This window comes from Schistocerca serialis, chromosome 4, assembly GCF_023864345.2.
Source record: "Schistocerca serialis cubense isolate TAMUIC-IGC-003099 chromosome 4, iqSchSeri2.2, whole genome shotgun sequence".
Classification (NCBI taxonomy): Eukaryota; Metazoa; Arthropoda; class Insecta; order Orthoptera; family Acrididae; genus Schistocerca; species Schistocerca serialis.
Window position 1 is genome coordinate 687,198,415 of NC_064641.1, and position 13,976 is coordinate 687,212,390.

The window sequence follows — 13,976 nt, forward strand, 5'->3', positions numbered from 1 at the left end:
TATTGCAGTTGATCAATAAATGTTGTTATTCTGTCATCAGGAGCCATCCATGGACATACTCTCACCATCCTCTTCCTCACACTGAGAACCCATGTTCTAATCTGGCGACGAGCAGTGAAGTCCCATGCCTGTTACACACATGCACACAGGCAAATGGTAGTGTATAGCGGGAAATCACCACAAATATGGAGCATGAAACGTGTCTTCTTGTGAATCTGCTCTTGTACAGTCTATTGTTGCTCATCTTTGTGTGCACACTGAAATCTGCAGTGATTTCTTCACGTCAATTCTCTAGAGAGGTAATTGCCAAATTTATCGAAATACATAGTAGTCACAGATGTGTGTGGGAAATAAAGAGCATGGAATACAAGGAGCAGGATAAGAAGGTAGCTAATTATAATTCTAAAAGTCTCTAACATTTTGCTGGTAGAATTGAAAATCTCCAGATACTCAGAACAAAGTAGAAGATATCTCATTAACCTCTGCTATAGTTTATCAGAATATTTGAAGATCTGAACACATCTAAAAATGTAAAAATGTTATATACCTTTTTACAATTGATATATCAGATAATTGATGTACCAGTACTTCATGGAACAATGTATGTATAGCAACTTCACATCTGCGATGCACTATTTAGCTCACTGCGTACTTGGACAGTGCAGTCGAAAATTGTAATCTTCAAAACTTCGTCCTGATGTAAGGAATTGTAATTTAACTGTCATGTGATGAATCTACTTTCCTACTATAGGCTAAGAATTTTGTCGAATTATCGGAACAGTTGCGGGCGTGAATACATGTTTCTACATCTCCATGCCCATTCCGAAATAATTTCGTTATTCGTTGGGTTCTCACAGTAACTCGAAAAGTAAAATAATATTTTGACCATTTACATCACTCTTTCTGCCTGTGACACACGCACTTCTTCAGTTGCGAAGACAGGTTACAGAAGAGTTCCCTTTATTAAGCCGAGTTCACATACGCAACAAAAGTGACTCCACAGCTAGTGACATACTGTTGTTGCATCGCAGTTGGATGTGTGAACTCCAAGTTTTAGTGGCACAACTTAAGAGACGCAACTTTTGTCATGCCACGTAAAGTTCAGCTTGGTTGTACTTTGTTGCGTCACTTTACTACCACCACTGCTCCCTGGTGGCAGTATTTCGAAACACGAGCACTCTGTTGGAGTTATCGGGGTGTAATTGCTGCTGTACGCCGTTCGATTTCTGTGTGTGTGTGTGTTTTTTTTTTAATATTATTTCTGAACAAAAGTGAAATTAATGGTCGGCAGGTACATTTTCGCAGCTTCTAGAACTACAAGAACAGCAACCTATGTTTGAATTTCTGCAGAAGTGACTCTGTGTGTGTGTGTGTATGTGTGTGTGTGTGTGTGCGCGCGCGCACGTGCTATTTGCAAACCAATGACGTATCCCACAATCTTAAAAGATCTTTGAACGAATAAAGAAACAATATATTTAACCAAAAAAAGAGAGCCGTATGAACTTCGTAATTTGTGAGACCACACATCGTATAAATTTTGTATTATACGCAGGAAATAGTTCCACAGTGTGATACGGCAGTTGTTAAACTAAAAATTAGTTATTCCAAACGCCTATAACAACGAATATAATAAGATCTTAAAATCTGGGAAGACTGGCGTCTCTGCCGATGATATTTACATGCCAGCTGTTGGATAGTTTGCGCTTGCAGACAGCATTTTCGTCTGTGAGTGTTATTTCTTTTATAAGTGTGTTTTTCCCCCCGATTTATCCCTGTGTGAAATCTATTTTCAGATCCAACATTTGGGTTTCGCCTTCCTTGTATTTAACTCGTGTCACAGCTCTAGGGCCACAACCTGCACTATAACATCTGACACCATATTGAAAGCTGTGCAACTAGGTAGAAATTGTGGCGTCCTGTGTGAGCGGTAGCCCACGATGCCACTATATCAAGCAGGAAGCTGTGGCGCCACATTATATGCGTGTGTGAACTTGGCTTTACTTGCTAAGCTTTCTGAAATGAAATATTTTTTGCTAGGAGGTAACTGTTTACCGATGAAACTTCTTTTCTAGTAGTAGTAGAGTCAGTAGTAGAGTGAAAGTACGTCGCAACAACGCACGAGATTTGGGGCGATATATTGCATACACAGACTTCTGCGCAGACGTAGGCTGGAATCGACCTACACCGCTGTAAGGTTCCATACGATAATCGATTTACAAGTCCGATTGTTGACCTGTTTCGATTAATGATAATTCGATTGTTGAATTTGTTTTTGTTGTGATGGTCGGGATTTAAGTGTCGTCTGTTACGGTACGGGGCAGAGCCGCTTATGCAATCACAGCCGCTTATGCAATTAATCGTCGATGTTACGTCCTGAAAATGACGGATTAGTTAGCGACAGTATTTAGTTATGTTGAGTGCTGAAGTTAGGTCTTCCTTTTTGTGCTCAGTAATGTATTTCTTTTTCAGATATGTCGGAAAGTGTTTAGGGAGATGTAAACTTGGAACTGTGCATTTTACCTGAAGGACAATGTTCACATGCGCCAGACATTGTCTCAAACGAACTTCTGTGTTGTCAACATGGCCAACGCAATTCATCAAGCAAAAGTTTCATTCATCTTCTTATAGAACTCTGAAACGTAAGGACAGTGACTCCCAAACAGCGCATCGAGGAAGGGAACAAAAGTTGAAGTCAACTTTGTACTATTTAACTGCTGCAGGTGTTTTGACCGTCGGATTTAGCTACGCTGCTGTGCCATTGTATAGAATGTTTTGTCAGGTAATTGTGCCGTTTTACATTTCACATTTGTAGAAATAATTGAAATAGTGTTTACCATGACTGTTTACCATGACTATTAAAATGTCACGCGGAGAGAGTACACATCTAGCACAAGAGAGAAGATGAAAACATAACATACAAAGGTCAGAATAAAAGGAAAAAATCTGCCATCAGTTAGCAAACTAGAAACACATCTTCCGCAAGTGCCAATGAATCGTACTCCGCGTAACACACGCCTTAAGCCTGTGCAACATTCAGATTGTGCTTAAGAGTCATATTGATGCGTTGTAAGCAAATTGTACCACAGTATACAGAAAACAATACAATTTAATCTGTATATATCTTAAAAGCACAGTAATTGCCCTAGTTGTATGGTAAGTTTCCTTTCCCATGGAAAAAAAAATGTTGTGTAACAGTGGAGATGTTTGTCGCTCTTCTATTTCCTTGAGTAGCTCATTGATAATACTATCAAACATTACGCCATATGTTATTGGATGCAATATTTTGGTTCCATTGTTTCCAATTTACAGTTAGAAGTGTTTTATACGGAATGTTAAATGTTTACTCCCCTTTGTATAGTGGATATATAACTCCCATCTTGTGCCAGCCCTACTTCCAGCTACTATTAGTTCTGTGTGATCCAACACAAAACTGTGGCTAAAGTTACATTGTAGGATGTCCCACTCCACCCCTGAAATCTTTGTTATGGTGACAAGCTGATCTGTACACAGCCCAAGGTCTAGGTTGAGAGTTGGTGAAGCCAGGGAATTGAAAAGCAGAAAGTCTGGTGGTGGCAACAAATTGACTGGTAGCAAAGCCTAATATTTACATCCACACCATAAAAAAAGGGAGGAAGGTTTATCTGTTTAGCAAGAGTAATAGAAGGCAGATTTCAGACTACCTAACAGATCAAAACGAAAATTTCTGTTCCGACACTGACAATGTTGAGTGTTTATGGAAAAAGTTCAAGGCAATCGTAAAATGCATTTTAGACAGGTACGTGCCGAGTAAAACTGTGAGGGACGGGAAAAACCCACCGTGGTACAACAACAAAGTTAGGATACTACTGCGAAAGCAAAGAGAGCTTCACTCCAAGTTTAAACGCAGCCAAAACCTCTCAGACAAACAGAAGCTAAACAATGTCAAAGTTAGCGTAAGGAGGGCTATGCGTGAAGCGTTCAGTGAATTCGAAAGTAAAATTCTATGTACCGACTTGACAGAAAATCCTAGGAAGTTCTGGTCTTACGTTAAATCAGCAAGTGGCTCAAAACAGCATATCCAGACACTCCGGGATGATGATGGCATTGAAACAGAGGATGACACGCGTAAAGCTGAAATACTAAACACCTTTTTCCAAAGCTGTTTCACAGAGGAAGACCGCACTGCAGTTCCTTCTCTAAATCCTCGCACAAACGAAAAAATGGCTGACATCGAAATAAGTGTCCAAGGAATACAAAAGCAACTGGAATCACTCAATAGAGGAAAGTCCACTGGACCTGACGGGATACCAATTCGATTCTACACAGAGTACGCGAAAGAACTTGCCCCCTTTCTAACAGCCGTGTACTGCAAGTCTCTAGAGGAACGGAGGGTTCCAAATGATTGGAAAAGAGCACAGGTAGTCCCAGTCTTCAAGAAGGGTTGTCGAGCAGATGCGCAAAACTATAGACCTATATCTCTGACGTCGATCTGTTGTAGAATTTTATAACATGTTTTTTGCTTGAGTATCATGTCGTTTTTGGAAACCCAGAATCTACTATGTAGGAATCAACATGGATTCCGGAAACAGCGATCGTGTGAGACCCAACTCGCTTTATTTGTTCATGAGACCCAGAAAATATTAGATACAGGCTCCCAGGTAGATGCTATTTTTCTTGACTTCCGGAAGGCGTTCGATATAGTTCCGCACTGTCGCCTGATAAACAAAGTAAGAGCCTACGGAATATCAGACCAGCTGTGTGGCTGGATTGAAGAGTTTTTAGCAAACAGAACACAGCATGTTGTTATCAATGGAGAGACGTCTACAGACGTTAAAGTAACCTCTGGCGTGCCACAGGAGAGTGTTATGGGACCATTGCTTTTCACAATATATATAAATGACCTAGTAGATAGTGTCGGAAGTTCCATGCGGCTTTTTGCGGATGATGCTGTAGTATACAGAGAAGTTGCAGCATTAGAAAATTGTAGCGAAATGCAGGGAGATCTGCAGCGGATAGGCACTTGGTGCAGGGAGTGGCAACTGTCCCTTAACATAGACAAATGTAATGTATTGCGAATACATAGAAAGAAGGATCCTTTATTGTATGATTATATGATAGCGGAACAAACACTGGTAGCAGTTACTTCTGTAAAATATCTGGGAGTATGCGTGCGGAACGATTTGAAGTGGAATGATCATATAAAATTAATTGTTGGTAAGGCGGGTACCAGATTGAGATTCATTGGGAGAGAGCTTAGAAAATGTAGTAGTCCATCAACAAAGGAGGTGGCTTACAAAACACTCGTTCGACCTATACTTGAGTATTGCTCATCAGTGTGGGATCCGTACCAGATCGGTTTGACGGAGGAGATAGAGAAGATCCAAAGAAGAGCGGCGCGTTTCGTCACAGGGTTATTTGGTAACTGTGATAGCGTTACGGAGATGTTTAGCAAACTCAAGTGGCAGACTCTGCAAGAGAGGCGCTCTGCATCGCGGTGTAGCGTGCTCTCCAGGTTTCGAGAGGGTGCGTTTCTGGATGAGGTATCGAATATATTGCTTCCCCCTACTTATACTTCCCGAGGAGATCACGAATGTAAAATTAGAGAGATTAGAGCGCACACGGAGGCTTTCAGACAGTCGTTCTTCCCGCGAACCATACGTGACTGGAACAGGAAAGGGAGGTAATGACAGTGGCTTGCGGAGTATAAATGTAGATGTAGATGTAGATTGGAAAAATGTAAAAAGGGTCCAATACATAACTTTTACCAAAACCACTACATGAAAACAAAATTTAGCTAAATCACTGTACACTGTCAGTCTTCTATTAGTACAAAAAAGGTTACCTGATTGGGGGCAACTCTGCACATGCCAAGAATATTCTTAGCCCAAAAATGGATGGTCGTATCTTTCGGGTCAGTTTGTGAACATTGTGTAAGCCATTGCTCGGGGGGTCTTGGAACGCTAACTCTGCCTTCCCTTTTATATATTCCACCATAGAATTTGTTGTTAACAGTCTTGACTCATTCAGTAGACATTACAACATTCATTCTGTGAACAACAGTTAGATAAACTATATACACTAGGATAGCACGTGCTTAAGTGATGTGCGGAAAGATGTGCACTATTCAACAGGTTTCATTTTCTTATGTTTGCCACTGGAACTGAAGAAATGGAATGACAAACCCCAAGTATTTAAATCCAAGTTGAAAGGTTCCTTTGTGGGACTTCATTATGATAGCTGAGAATTTTTTCTGTAATGGGTTATCTTCATAACATCATTCCTTTTCAAACAGTTTGTTGGGCACCATGACATTGATAGTTGGACAGAGATAACAAACAAAGAAATGATAATGTTTTTCAAGTCTCAGGTGTAACTATGTTCATAGTAACAATTAATCATATATTGTCCACATCAGTCAGCAGAAGAGAGCTCATAGTTTGTGCACAATTTTATTATGATGTGCTGTTTCACCAGTCTATTTGTCAGTTACAACTAATAACATGATGATTCTAGGTTTCGACAGATAGAACAGGTTTTAAACTGACGTAAGGGAAGTTTGTTCGTAAATTGTAGGCATTGCTGTTTAATTTTTTACCTAATAATACTTCACAGAGTACCCTCTGTCATGGAATTGACAGCTGCTTATAGGATATACATGTAGGTGAAACCACTGTTTTAAAATTTGATTAGATTTGTGAGCTTCATTTTTTGCTCTTAATCTTAGGTGGTCACTCCACCCAAATTATGCCACTCATGGATATGTGTTTGAGAACAAATACTCCAGTTCTACATAATCTTTATGTGGGTGAGGCTTGATAATTGATGCCAAGTTTATGGTACAGCTAGACCAACATATTTGAAAATTGCGGATACTGTTTATTATGAGCAATTAGTCACTGAAGCAAATTGCATCAACCCAAGACCCAGGCACTGGAGGCCAGTAAACTACCAGTTGCTGTAGAGTGGGAGGTACCCATTGTTTGAATTGTGTACAGCATATTCTCACTCTTGCAGTCACTGGCATTCTACATATCTATGCTTGCTCTACAGTGTAGTGAAACTCCATCAATTGACACTGAGAACTGGAAGTATTTGAGGTCCTGGTGCAGACACATTACATTCCTAGCTGAGGGTTAAATCCTTCCCCACCTTGTCCATAAGGAAACATAGAAACAACTGTACTCCAGACTATGTTTTTAAGTCCATGTTGTAATATTTTAGCTTAGCATCGTAACTAAATTCACACCAGTCAGTATAAGCATTGTTGTACTGTGGCATTCTGTGAAGGTGCATCAAGATTTGCTCACTTGATGGCGTAGAATTTTGTGTGATTTTGAGGCACTGCAGTGGAAGAAGTGCTATTGTGCCTTAAAATTTCTCGTTTATACTTACTACCTGGATGCCGGAACTTGGGAACAATATTATGAAAAGAGATACGGAAGCAGAAGAAGGTGAGAAGGGAGGTAAGTTACTTCGAAAGGATTTGACAGAGCACTGAAAGACCTAAATCAAAGCAAGATTCCCTCTGAATTATTGAGATTCTTGGAAGAACATACCAAGACAAAGCTATTCTACCTCGTATGCATGATATAAGACAGGTGGAATACCATTAAAGAATGTTACAATACCAGTTTCAAAGAAGGCATGTTCTGACAAATGTGACAATATCAACAGTATCAAACAGTCCCTTTAAAGAAGGGGAGACTCAGAGTCGCAGATAGGCACAACAAAAAGTCTCTCACAATTATAGCTTTTGGCCATTAAGGCCTGTAAAAAAAATTTAAAAAAATAAAAAATAACCCCCCCCCCCCCCACACACACACACAGGCAGTAATTGAGAAGGGTGTGAAGCAGTGTTGTAGCTTCTACCTGCTGCACGTGTGCAAATGCAACTCGCACACACTACTGCAGTCTCAGGCAACTGGAACCACACTGCGGGTTCATTTGTCTGAGATGGCAGTTGTGTGCGTGCACGTGCATGTGTGTCTATTGTTGACAGAGCGCTTAATGGCCGAAAGCTATAATTGTGAAAGTCCTTTTGTTGTGCCTATCTGCGACTCAGGGCCTCCGCAATATGGTGAGTAGCAACTTAACTTCTCATAATATTGTTACATTCCATTCTGGATTTTCCATTGTTTGATTCATTTAAAAAAAAAGCCATGATTGCATGGCACTGACATGATTATTCACAGAAAAATAGAAAGATGTAGAAGCTGACCTCAGGAGAGGTCAGTTTGGGTTCTGGAGAAATGTGGGAACACATTGACCTATATTTTACCCTATAACGTACCTCAGAAAATAGACTGGATAAAGGTAAGCCAATATTTATAGCATTTTTAGATTTAGAGGAACCGTTTGTCAGTGTTGGCTGGAATAAATTCTTTGGAAATTCTGATGGAAATGAAGACAAGATACAGCAAGTGAAAGGTTACCTACAACTTGACTAGAAACCCAACTGAAGTTACAAGAGTCTTAATACAGGGTGTTACAAAAAGGTACGGTCAAACTTTCAGGAAACATTCCTCACACACAAAGAAAGAAAATATGTTATGTGGACATGTGTCCGGAAACGCTTACTTTCCATGTTAGAGCTCATTTTATTACTTCTCTTCAAATCACATTAATCATGGAATGGAAACACACAGCAACAGAACGTACCAGCGTGACTTCAAACACTTTGTTACAGGAAATGTTCGAAATGTCTTCCGTTAGTGAGGATACATGCACCCACCCTCCGTCGCATGGAATCCCTGATGCGCTGACGCAGCCCTGGAGAATGGCGTATTGTATCACAGCCGTCCACAATACGAGCACGAAGAGTCCCTACATTTGGTACCGGGGTTGCGTAGACAAGAGCTTTCAAATGCCCCCATAAATGAAAGTCAAGAGGGTTGAGGTCAGGAGAGCGTGGAGGCCATGGAATTGGTCCGCCTTTACCAATCCATCGGTCACCGAATCTGTTGGTGAGAAGCGTGCGAATGCTTCGACTGAAATGTGCAGGAGCTCCATCGTGCATGAACCACATGTTGTGTCGTACATGTAAAGGCACATGTTCTAGCAGCACAGGTAGAGTATCCCGTATGAAATCATGGCGGTGAATCGAGGAAGTACAGTACATACTGACGAAACTAAAATGAGCTCTAACATGGAGATTAGGCGTTTCCAGACACATCTCCACATAACATCTTTTCTTTATTTGTGTGTGAGGAATGTTTCCTGAAAGTTTGGCCGTACATTTTTGTAACACACTGTATATGAAAGGGAGGCAGTGTTGTAGCTTCTACCTGCTGTTTTTCAGTCTGTACCTTGGGCAAGTAGTAAATGAACCAAGAAGAAATCTGGAAAGGGAATTAAAGTTCAAGGAGCAGAAAATGAATTTTAGATTTGGGGATAACATTGTAGTTCCATCAGAGAGGACAGAGGACTTGGAAGAATATTTGAGAGAATGATAGTACATTTAAGCAATTGTAAGATGAATATCAAACAATGTAAAACAAGGTAATGGAATGTAATCAACTTCATAGGAAATTAATTACGAAATCGGGCACTAAAAGTAGTAAATGATTTTGTTGGTTTGTACCTGTAAAGAAGTTAAATATGGGTGATGAACATTCAGACTAGAAGAAAGTGGAAGTTTTTTGGATGTGGTTTTGCAGGAGAATACTGAAGATTAAACATGTAGATCAGATAGTGAATGACAAGGAGCTACAGGACTGAATTGGGAGAAAAGGAATTTAAGGTACAACCCGACTAAAAAGAAATTGATTGCTTGATCGTATACATCCTGAGGGATCAAGGAATAATCAACTTGGTAATTTAGGAGTATGTGCTGGGTTAAAATTGTAAAAGGAGACAAAGCCGTGATTATAGTAAGAGAATCAAATGGATATAAGTTGCAATAATTATACAAAAATGAAAAAAGTTTACAAAGGACAGACTAGCCTGGAGATCTTCATCAAACCAGTCTTTGGACTAAAGCCCTCAACAACAACAAAACCACCACCAACACCCGTATGCACCAGGTAAACATATCTAGGCTACCTAAGATGACCTTCTCCACTTACAAAGGAGGAGGGAAGGTGGTATCATTCTGTTAGCTGCCAGGATATTTAAAGGGGAAATCCTGCAGAACTCATGTTGTCACATATCTATCATGTGCCAACAGGAGGAAGACTGACTGAAATTTAGGGAGAACAAGCTGCAGTTGATGAATCCAGCCACGGCAATCCTTCCTCCTGCACTAAGGCAGGAGGATGTAATTTTAACCCTCTTCCAGATAGTGTACTGTCTTTTTGACACACATCGGGTCCTTCTTCTGTAAGAAAACCCACCATGTGCAGTGCTTATGCCATGCAGATTAATGGACGTAATATTGTATTTTATATTTTGACAAAAGTTCAGTAACTGGTTTACTTGCCCATTATCTTTTTTAACATAGCCTTGCAACATTAATACCATCGGAGTATGTTTGTGTCAATTTCAGTTTATAAGCCAGTGTCCATAGTTTTAAACTGTCAATGTACATATTTTAATTTGTTTTAATCAAATTATTCCTTGTTTGTTTTGGCTAAGGGTTAGATTAAATTCAGTTTTCGTTCCATAGGTTCAAAAACGTGACAGTTCTCATGGGTATGGAACAAGTCAGAAAATCTAAAATGTGAAACATATGAATATAATACTCTCTGCACTAATCATTTGGAACGAGATTGGCAAAATATGCAAATAGCGAATACATTACAGTGAAGTGGAACTGCTAGTATTTACAGAATTACTACCCTTTCGGAATAAAACATAGTTATGCACTTTTAATAATTTCATCATACACATCATCAACTTGCTGAGCACTCCAAATCCAGTTCTTCACCATTGCCTCCCATTCACTTCCTTACTATACTCTGATTAAAATTACTTTGCGATTACATTTTAGCTAGCTGTGTGATGGGGGGGTAGTCACCATCCAATTGTAGTTCTTTCTCGAGCACCACACACTAGGTGTGCTGCCTGCTTTGTTAAGTATATGCTGTGCTTTGTGAAGTGTGGCTTGCTGCACACTGGCAACATTGCTAACTGCCTCAGCATTCTATCAGTCACAAAGTAGTTTTAATCACAGTATGCCATGTGGAATCAGTATTTGGTGTTCTCATTAATTTTGCTGCACAACTTTCCAATACATTTCTCCTCTGAGTGGGCTTTGATGCACAGCCTTATAACACTATATAAGACTGAACAAATTGAGTTCTCCAAATAAAATGAATGGAATTAATGACATATTTGAAATCCATTTTGAAATTCTGAACATACGATGTAGAGAATGTTGTGTTGAAAATTAGATTTTGTGGCGAACTAGGCTTGAAACCCAGAACTCCAGCTTATTTCAAGCTGCTGGTATAAACGTCTAGGCTTTCCTTGAGACCTGAGGTAATTTTTATTGTCAGCTATATTTCTCATATTATTCATGAACATGACAATAAAAGTTCCCTCGAACAATCTAGACACCAAGTACGTGGTTGTCAAACAAATTATTTTATCTCTGAAGGTGTTACTAAGCTAGATTATGCAGTGGTTACCATACTGGACTCTTATTTGTAAGGGCGAGGGTTAAAATTATGATCTAGATTTTCAGTGCTTTCTGCATAAGGCAAATATTAGAATGGTTTATTTTAAAGGACACAACTGATTTCCTTGCCTGTAGAACAGCTTGTGCATTTTTGTGTTCTTCCTTTGCTGCTGTTGACACAGGTGTTGCATATACCGATCTGCTATATTATTGAAACTCATTGTTATGAAAACTTAATTGTTGGAACTAAATTTTCTTTTCTTTTGGAGTGATTCATGATATTGACAGGCAGTATGTAATTTTGATTTGTATTTGTGTATTGTGCTGTGGTTTCACATTCAGCTACTCAAACATAGATGTTTTATCTGCAGTTTTATTTCTTAGAAATTTCATTGGAGCTCATGATATGTGAGAAACATACTGAGGGAGACTAGCTGAAAGTACATTATTACAGTTGCACACACAAGCTTGGTTTTACTAGAATATCAATTTCTAGTTGTGTGGGATTTCCTTGTAATAGCATCAAGTCATCCATACTGTAGTATTACAGTGCAAGCAAGAGCTAATATTCTGATATCCTTCTGTGATGGTATATCTTCCAAAGGACAACAAAAATCAACAAATGTAATCATATTCTAAAATCATTATACAAATGATGCATGCACAGTTACAGATTCAGTGTTTCCAGCGACTGGCGGCGTTACTTGTTTAAATTTTATTTCAGCACATTGTTTGAATTACAAACATTTTCTTGTACAGATTATTAGTGTATAGCTGTCAGATTCAGCATCCACTGAAAAACTGCTGAATGAATACATAAATTTGAGAAGTACAAGTTTCCATTTTATTTCAGGCATACAGCTATGGTGGAACTGTCAGTAAACATGATGATACAGGGAAAATTGAAAATATGGAGAAGAAGTCTGACAGAGTCGTTAAAGTGAAATTCAATGCAGACTTGGGAGCAAGCATGAGGTGGAACTTCAAACCACAACAGAATGAAATAAAGGTAATATATTGCTTGTGGGTATGTCTTTAAATTTAGTTTGTGATTATGTATTCTGGTCAGTTACCATGTAAGATAATTTATTGCAATACATATTCACTCTCTCGCACATACACAAACACAATGAAGAAGAGAATTATACAAATCACCAGCTGAATCAACAAATTTAATGATATAAAAGCACAAAACTAGACATTAAATAAACATGTTTATTTTGAAAATTTCCTTTGAAAGATAATTGAACAAAATAATGCAAAAAGTAATGGTTATAATGAACAACAACAGAAATTACACACAAAAGATGGCAGGAAAAAATCCAGGGCCCAAGCTGACTGCAAAGTAATTTCTTGGAAACTAGAAGAAAATTTCAAAATATGCTGGGCTAATGCCAATGATCTTAAACATTGTAAAGTAAAATAAAGATAACGTGGTTTAGTAGGTGAACCAAGACTTTTGTATTTGGATTTTTAGTTTTCAGATAGATTCTTTTTTTCATTTAAGCAATATTTTGACAGCTTCCGTAACTACTTGTTTTGCAAATCAAACTGCCTTTTCCTGCTGCTATTTATTTTATTTAATCCATACGTGTTTCGCCTTCTGCTGTTTTAAGGCATCATCAGTGGGATCTATAATGATGCAGTTTTGTTAGTTATAGATTATCAAACAGTTCACTTCGTGATTTTTTTGTAAAAAATGTAATTACTTACGATTTACTGATCTGCATTTCCTCACATCTGGTCTGGAGGTTGCACTACCACTGTTATCACTGTTCTATATTCACCTCTTTGTGTTTTCTCCCTCCACACACTGTTCACCATCGGCTCTATCCCCCCCCCCCCTCTCTCTCTCTCTCTCTCTCTCTCTCTCTCTCTCTCTCTCTCTCACACACACACACACACACACACACACACACACACACACACACACACACACACGGTATTAACAGCATAAACAGAAGTTAGTGATGAACATATACTTTGTTAGGTTGGCGACACATTGGTAAACATACCAAAGACAATGAAACACATAATGGAGTCGCAATATTTACGCTGTGAAAAGAAGTGTACGATGAAATAGTTGTATCGAGTGACAGAAGAACGATAGTCCACCACAAAAAAGAGTGAGAAACATGGTGAACAGTGTGTGGAGGGCGAAAACACGAAGAGGTGAATATAGAACAGTGATAAAAAGTGGTACTGCGACCTCGAGACCACGTGTGAGGAAACACAGATCAGCAAATCGCAAGTAATTACATTTTTACAAAAAATCGCAAAGTGAACTCTTTGATAATCTATAACTAACAAAACCGTATCATTATAGATCCCAATGATGATGCCTTAAAACAGAAGAAGGCGAAATGCGTATGGATTAAATAAAATAATTAGCAGCAGGAAAAGGCAGTTTAGAAGTATTTATATGCTTGCTGCGGAGGAT

General features: G+C 39.0%; 1 protein-coding gene across 1 annotated transcript in view; it reads left to right on the forward strand.

Annotated features, from left to right (window-relative positions):
* Window positions 1–2,227: 2,227 nt before the first annotated feature.
* Window positions 2,228–13,976, forward strand: part of LOC126473180 (cytochrome c oxidase assembly protein COX11, mitochondrial) — a 35,653-nt gene continuing 23,904 nt past the window's right edge. The window contains exons 1-3 of the mRNA XM_050100068.1: window positions 2,228–2,310; window positions 2,470–2,779; window positions 12,390–12,545. Coding sequence (XP_049956025.1) covers window positions 2,531–2,779; window positions 12,390–12,545 — 405 coding nt within the window. The 5' untranslated portion in view covers window positions 2,228–2,310; window positions 2,470–2,530. The remainder of the gene's footprint in view (window positions 2,311–2,469; window positions 2,780–12,389; window positions 12,546–13,976) is intronic.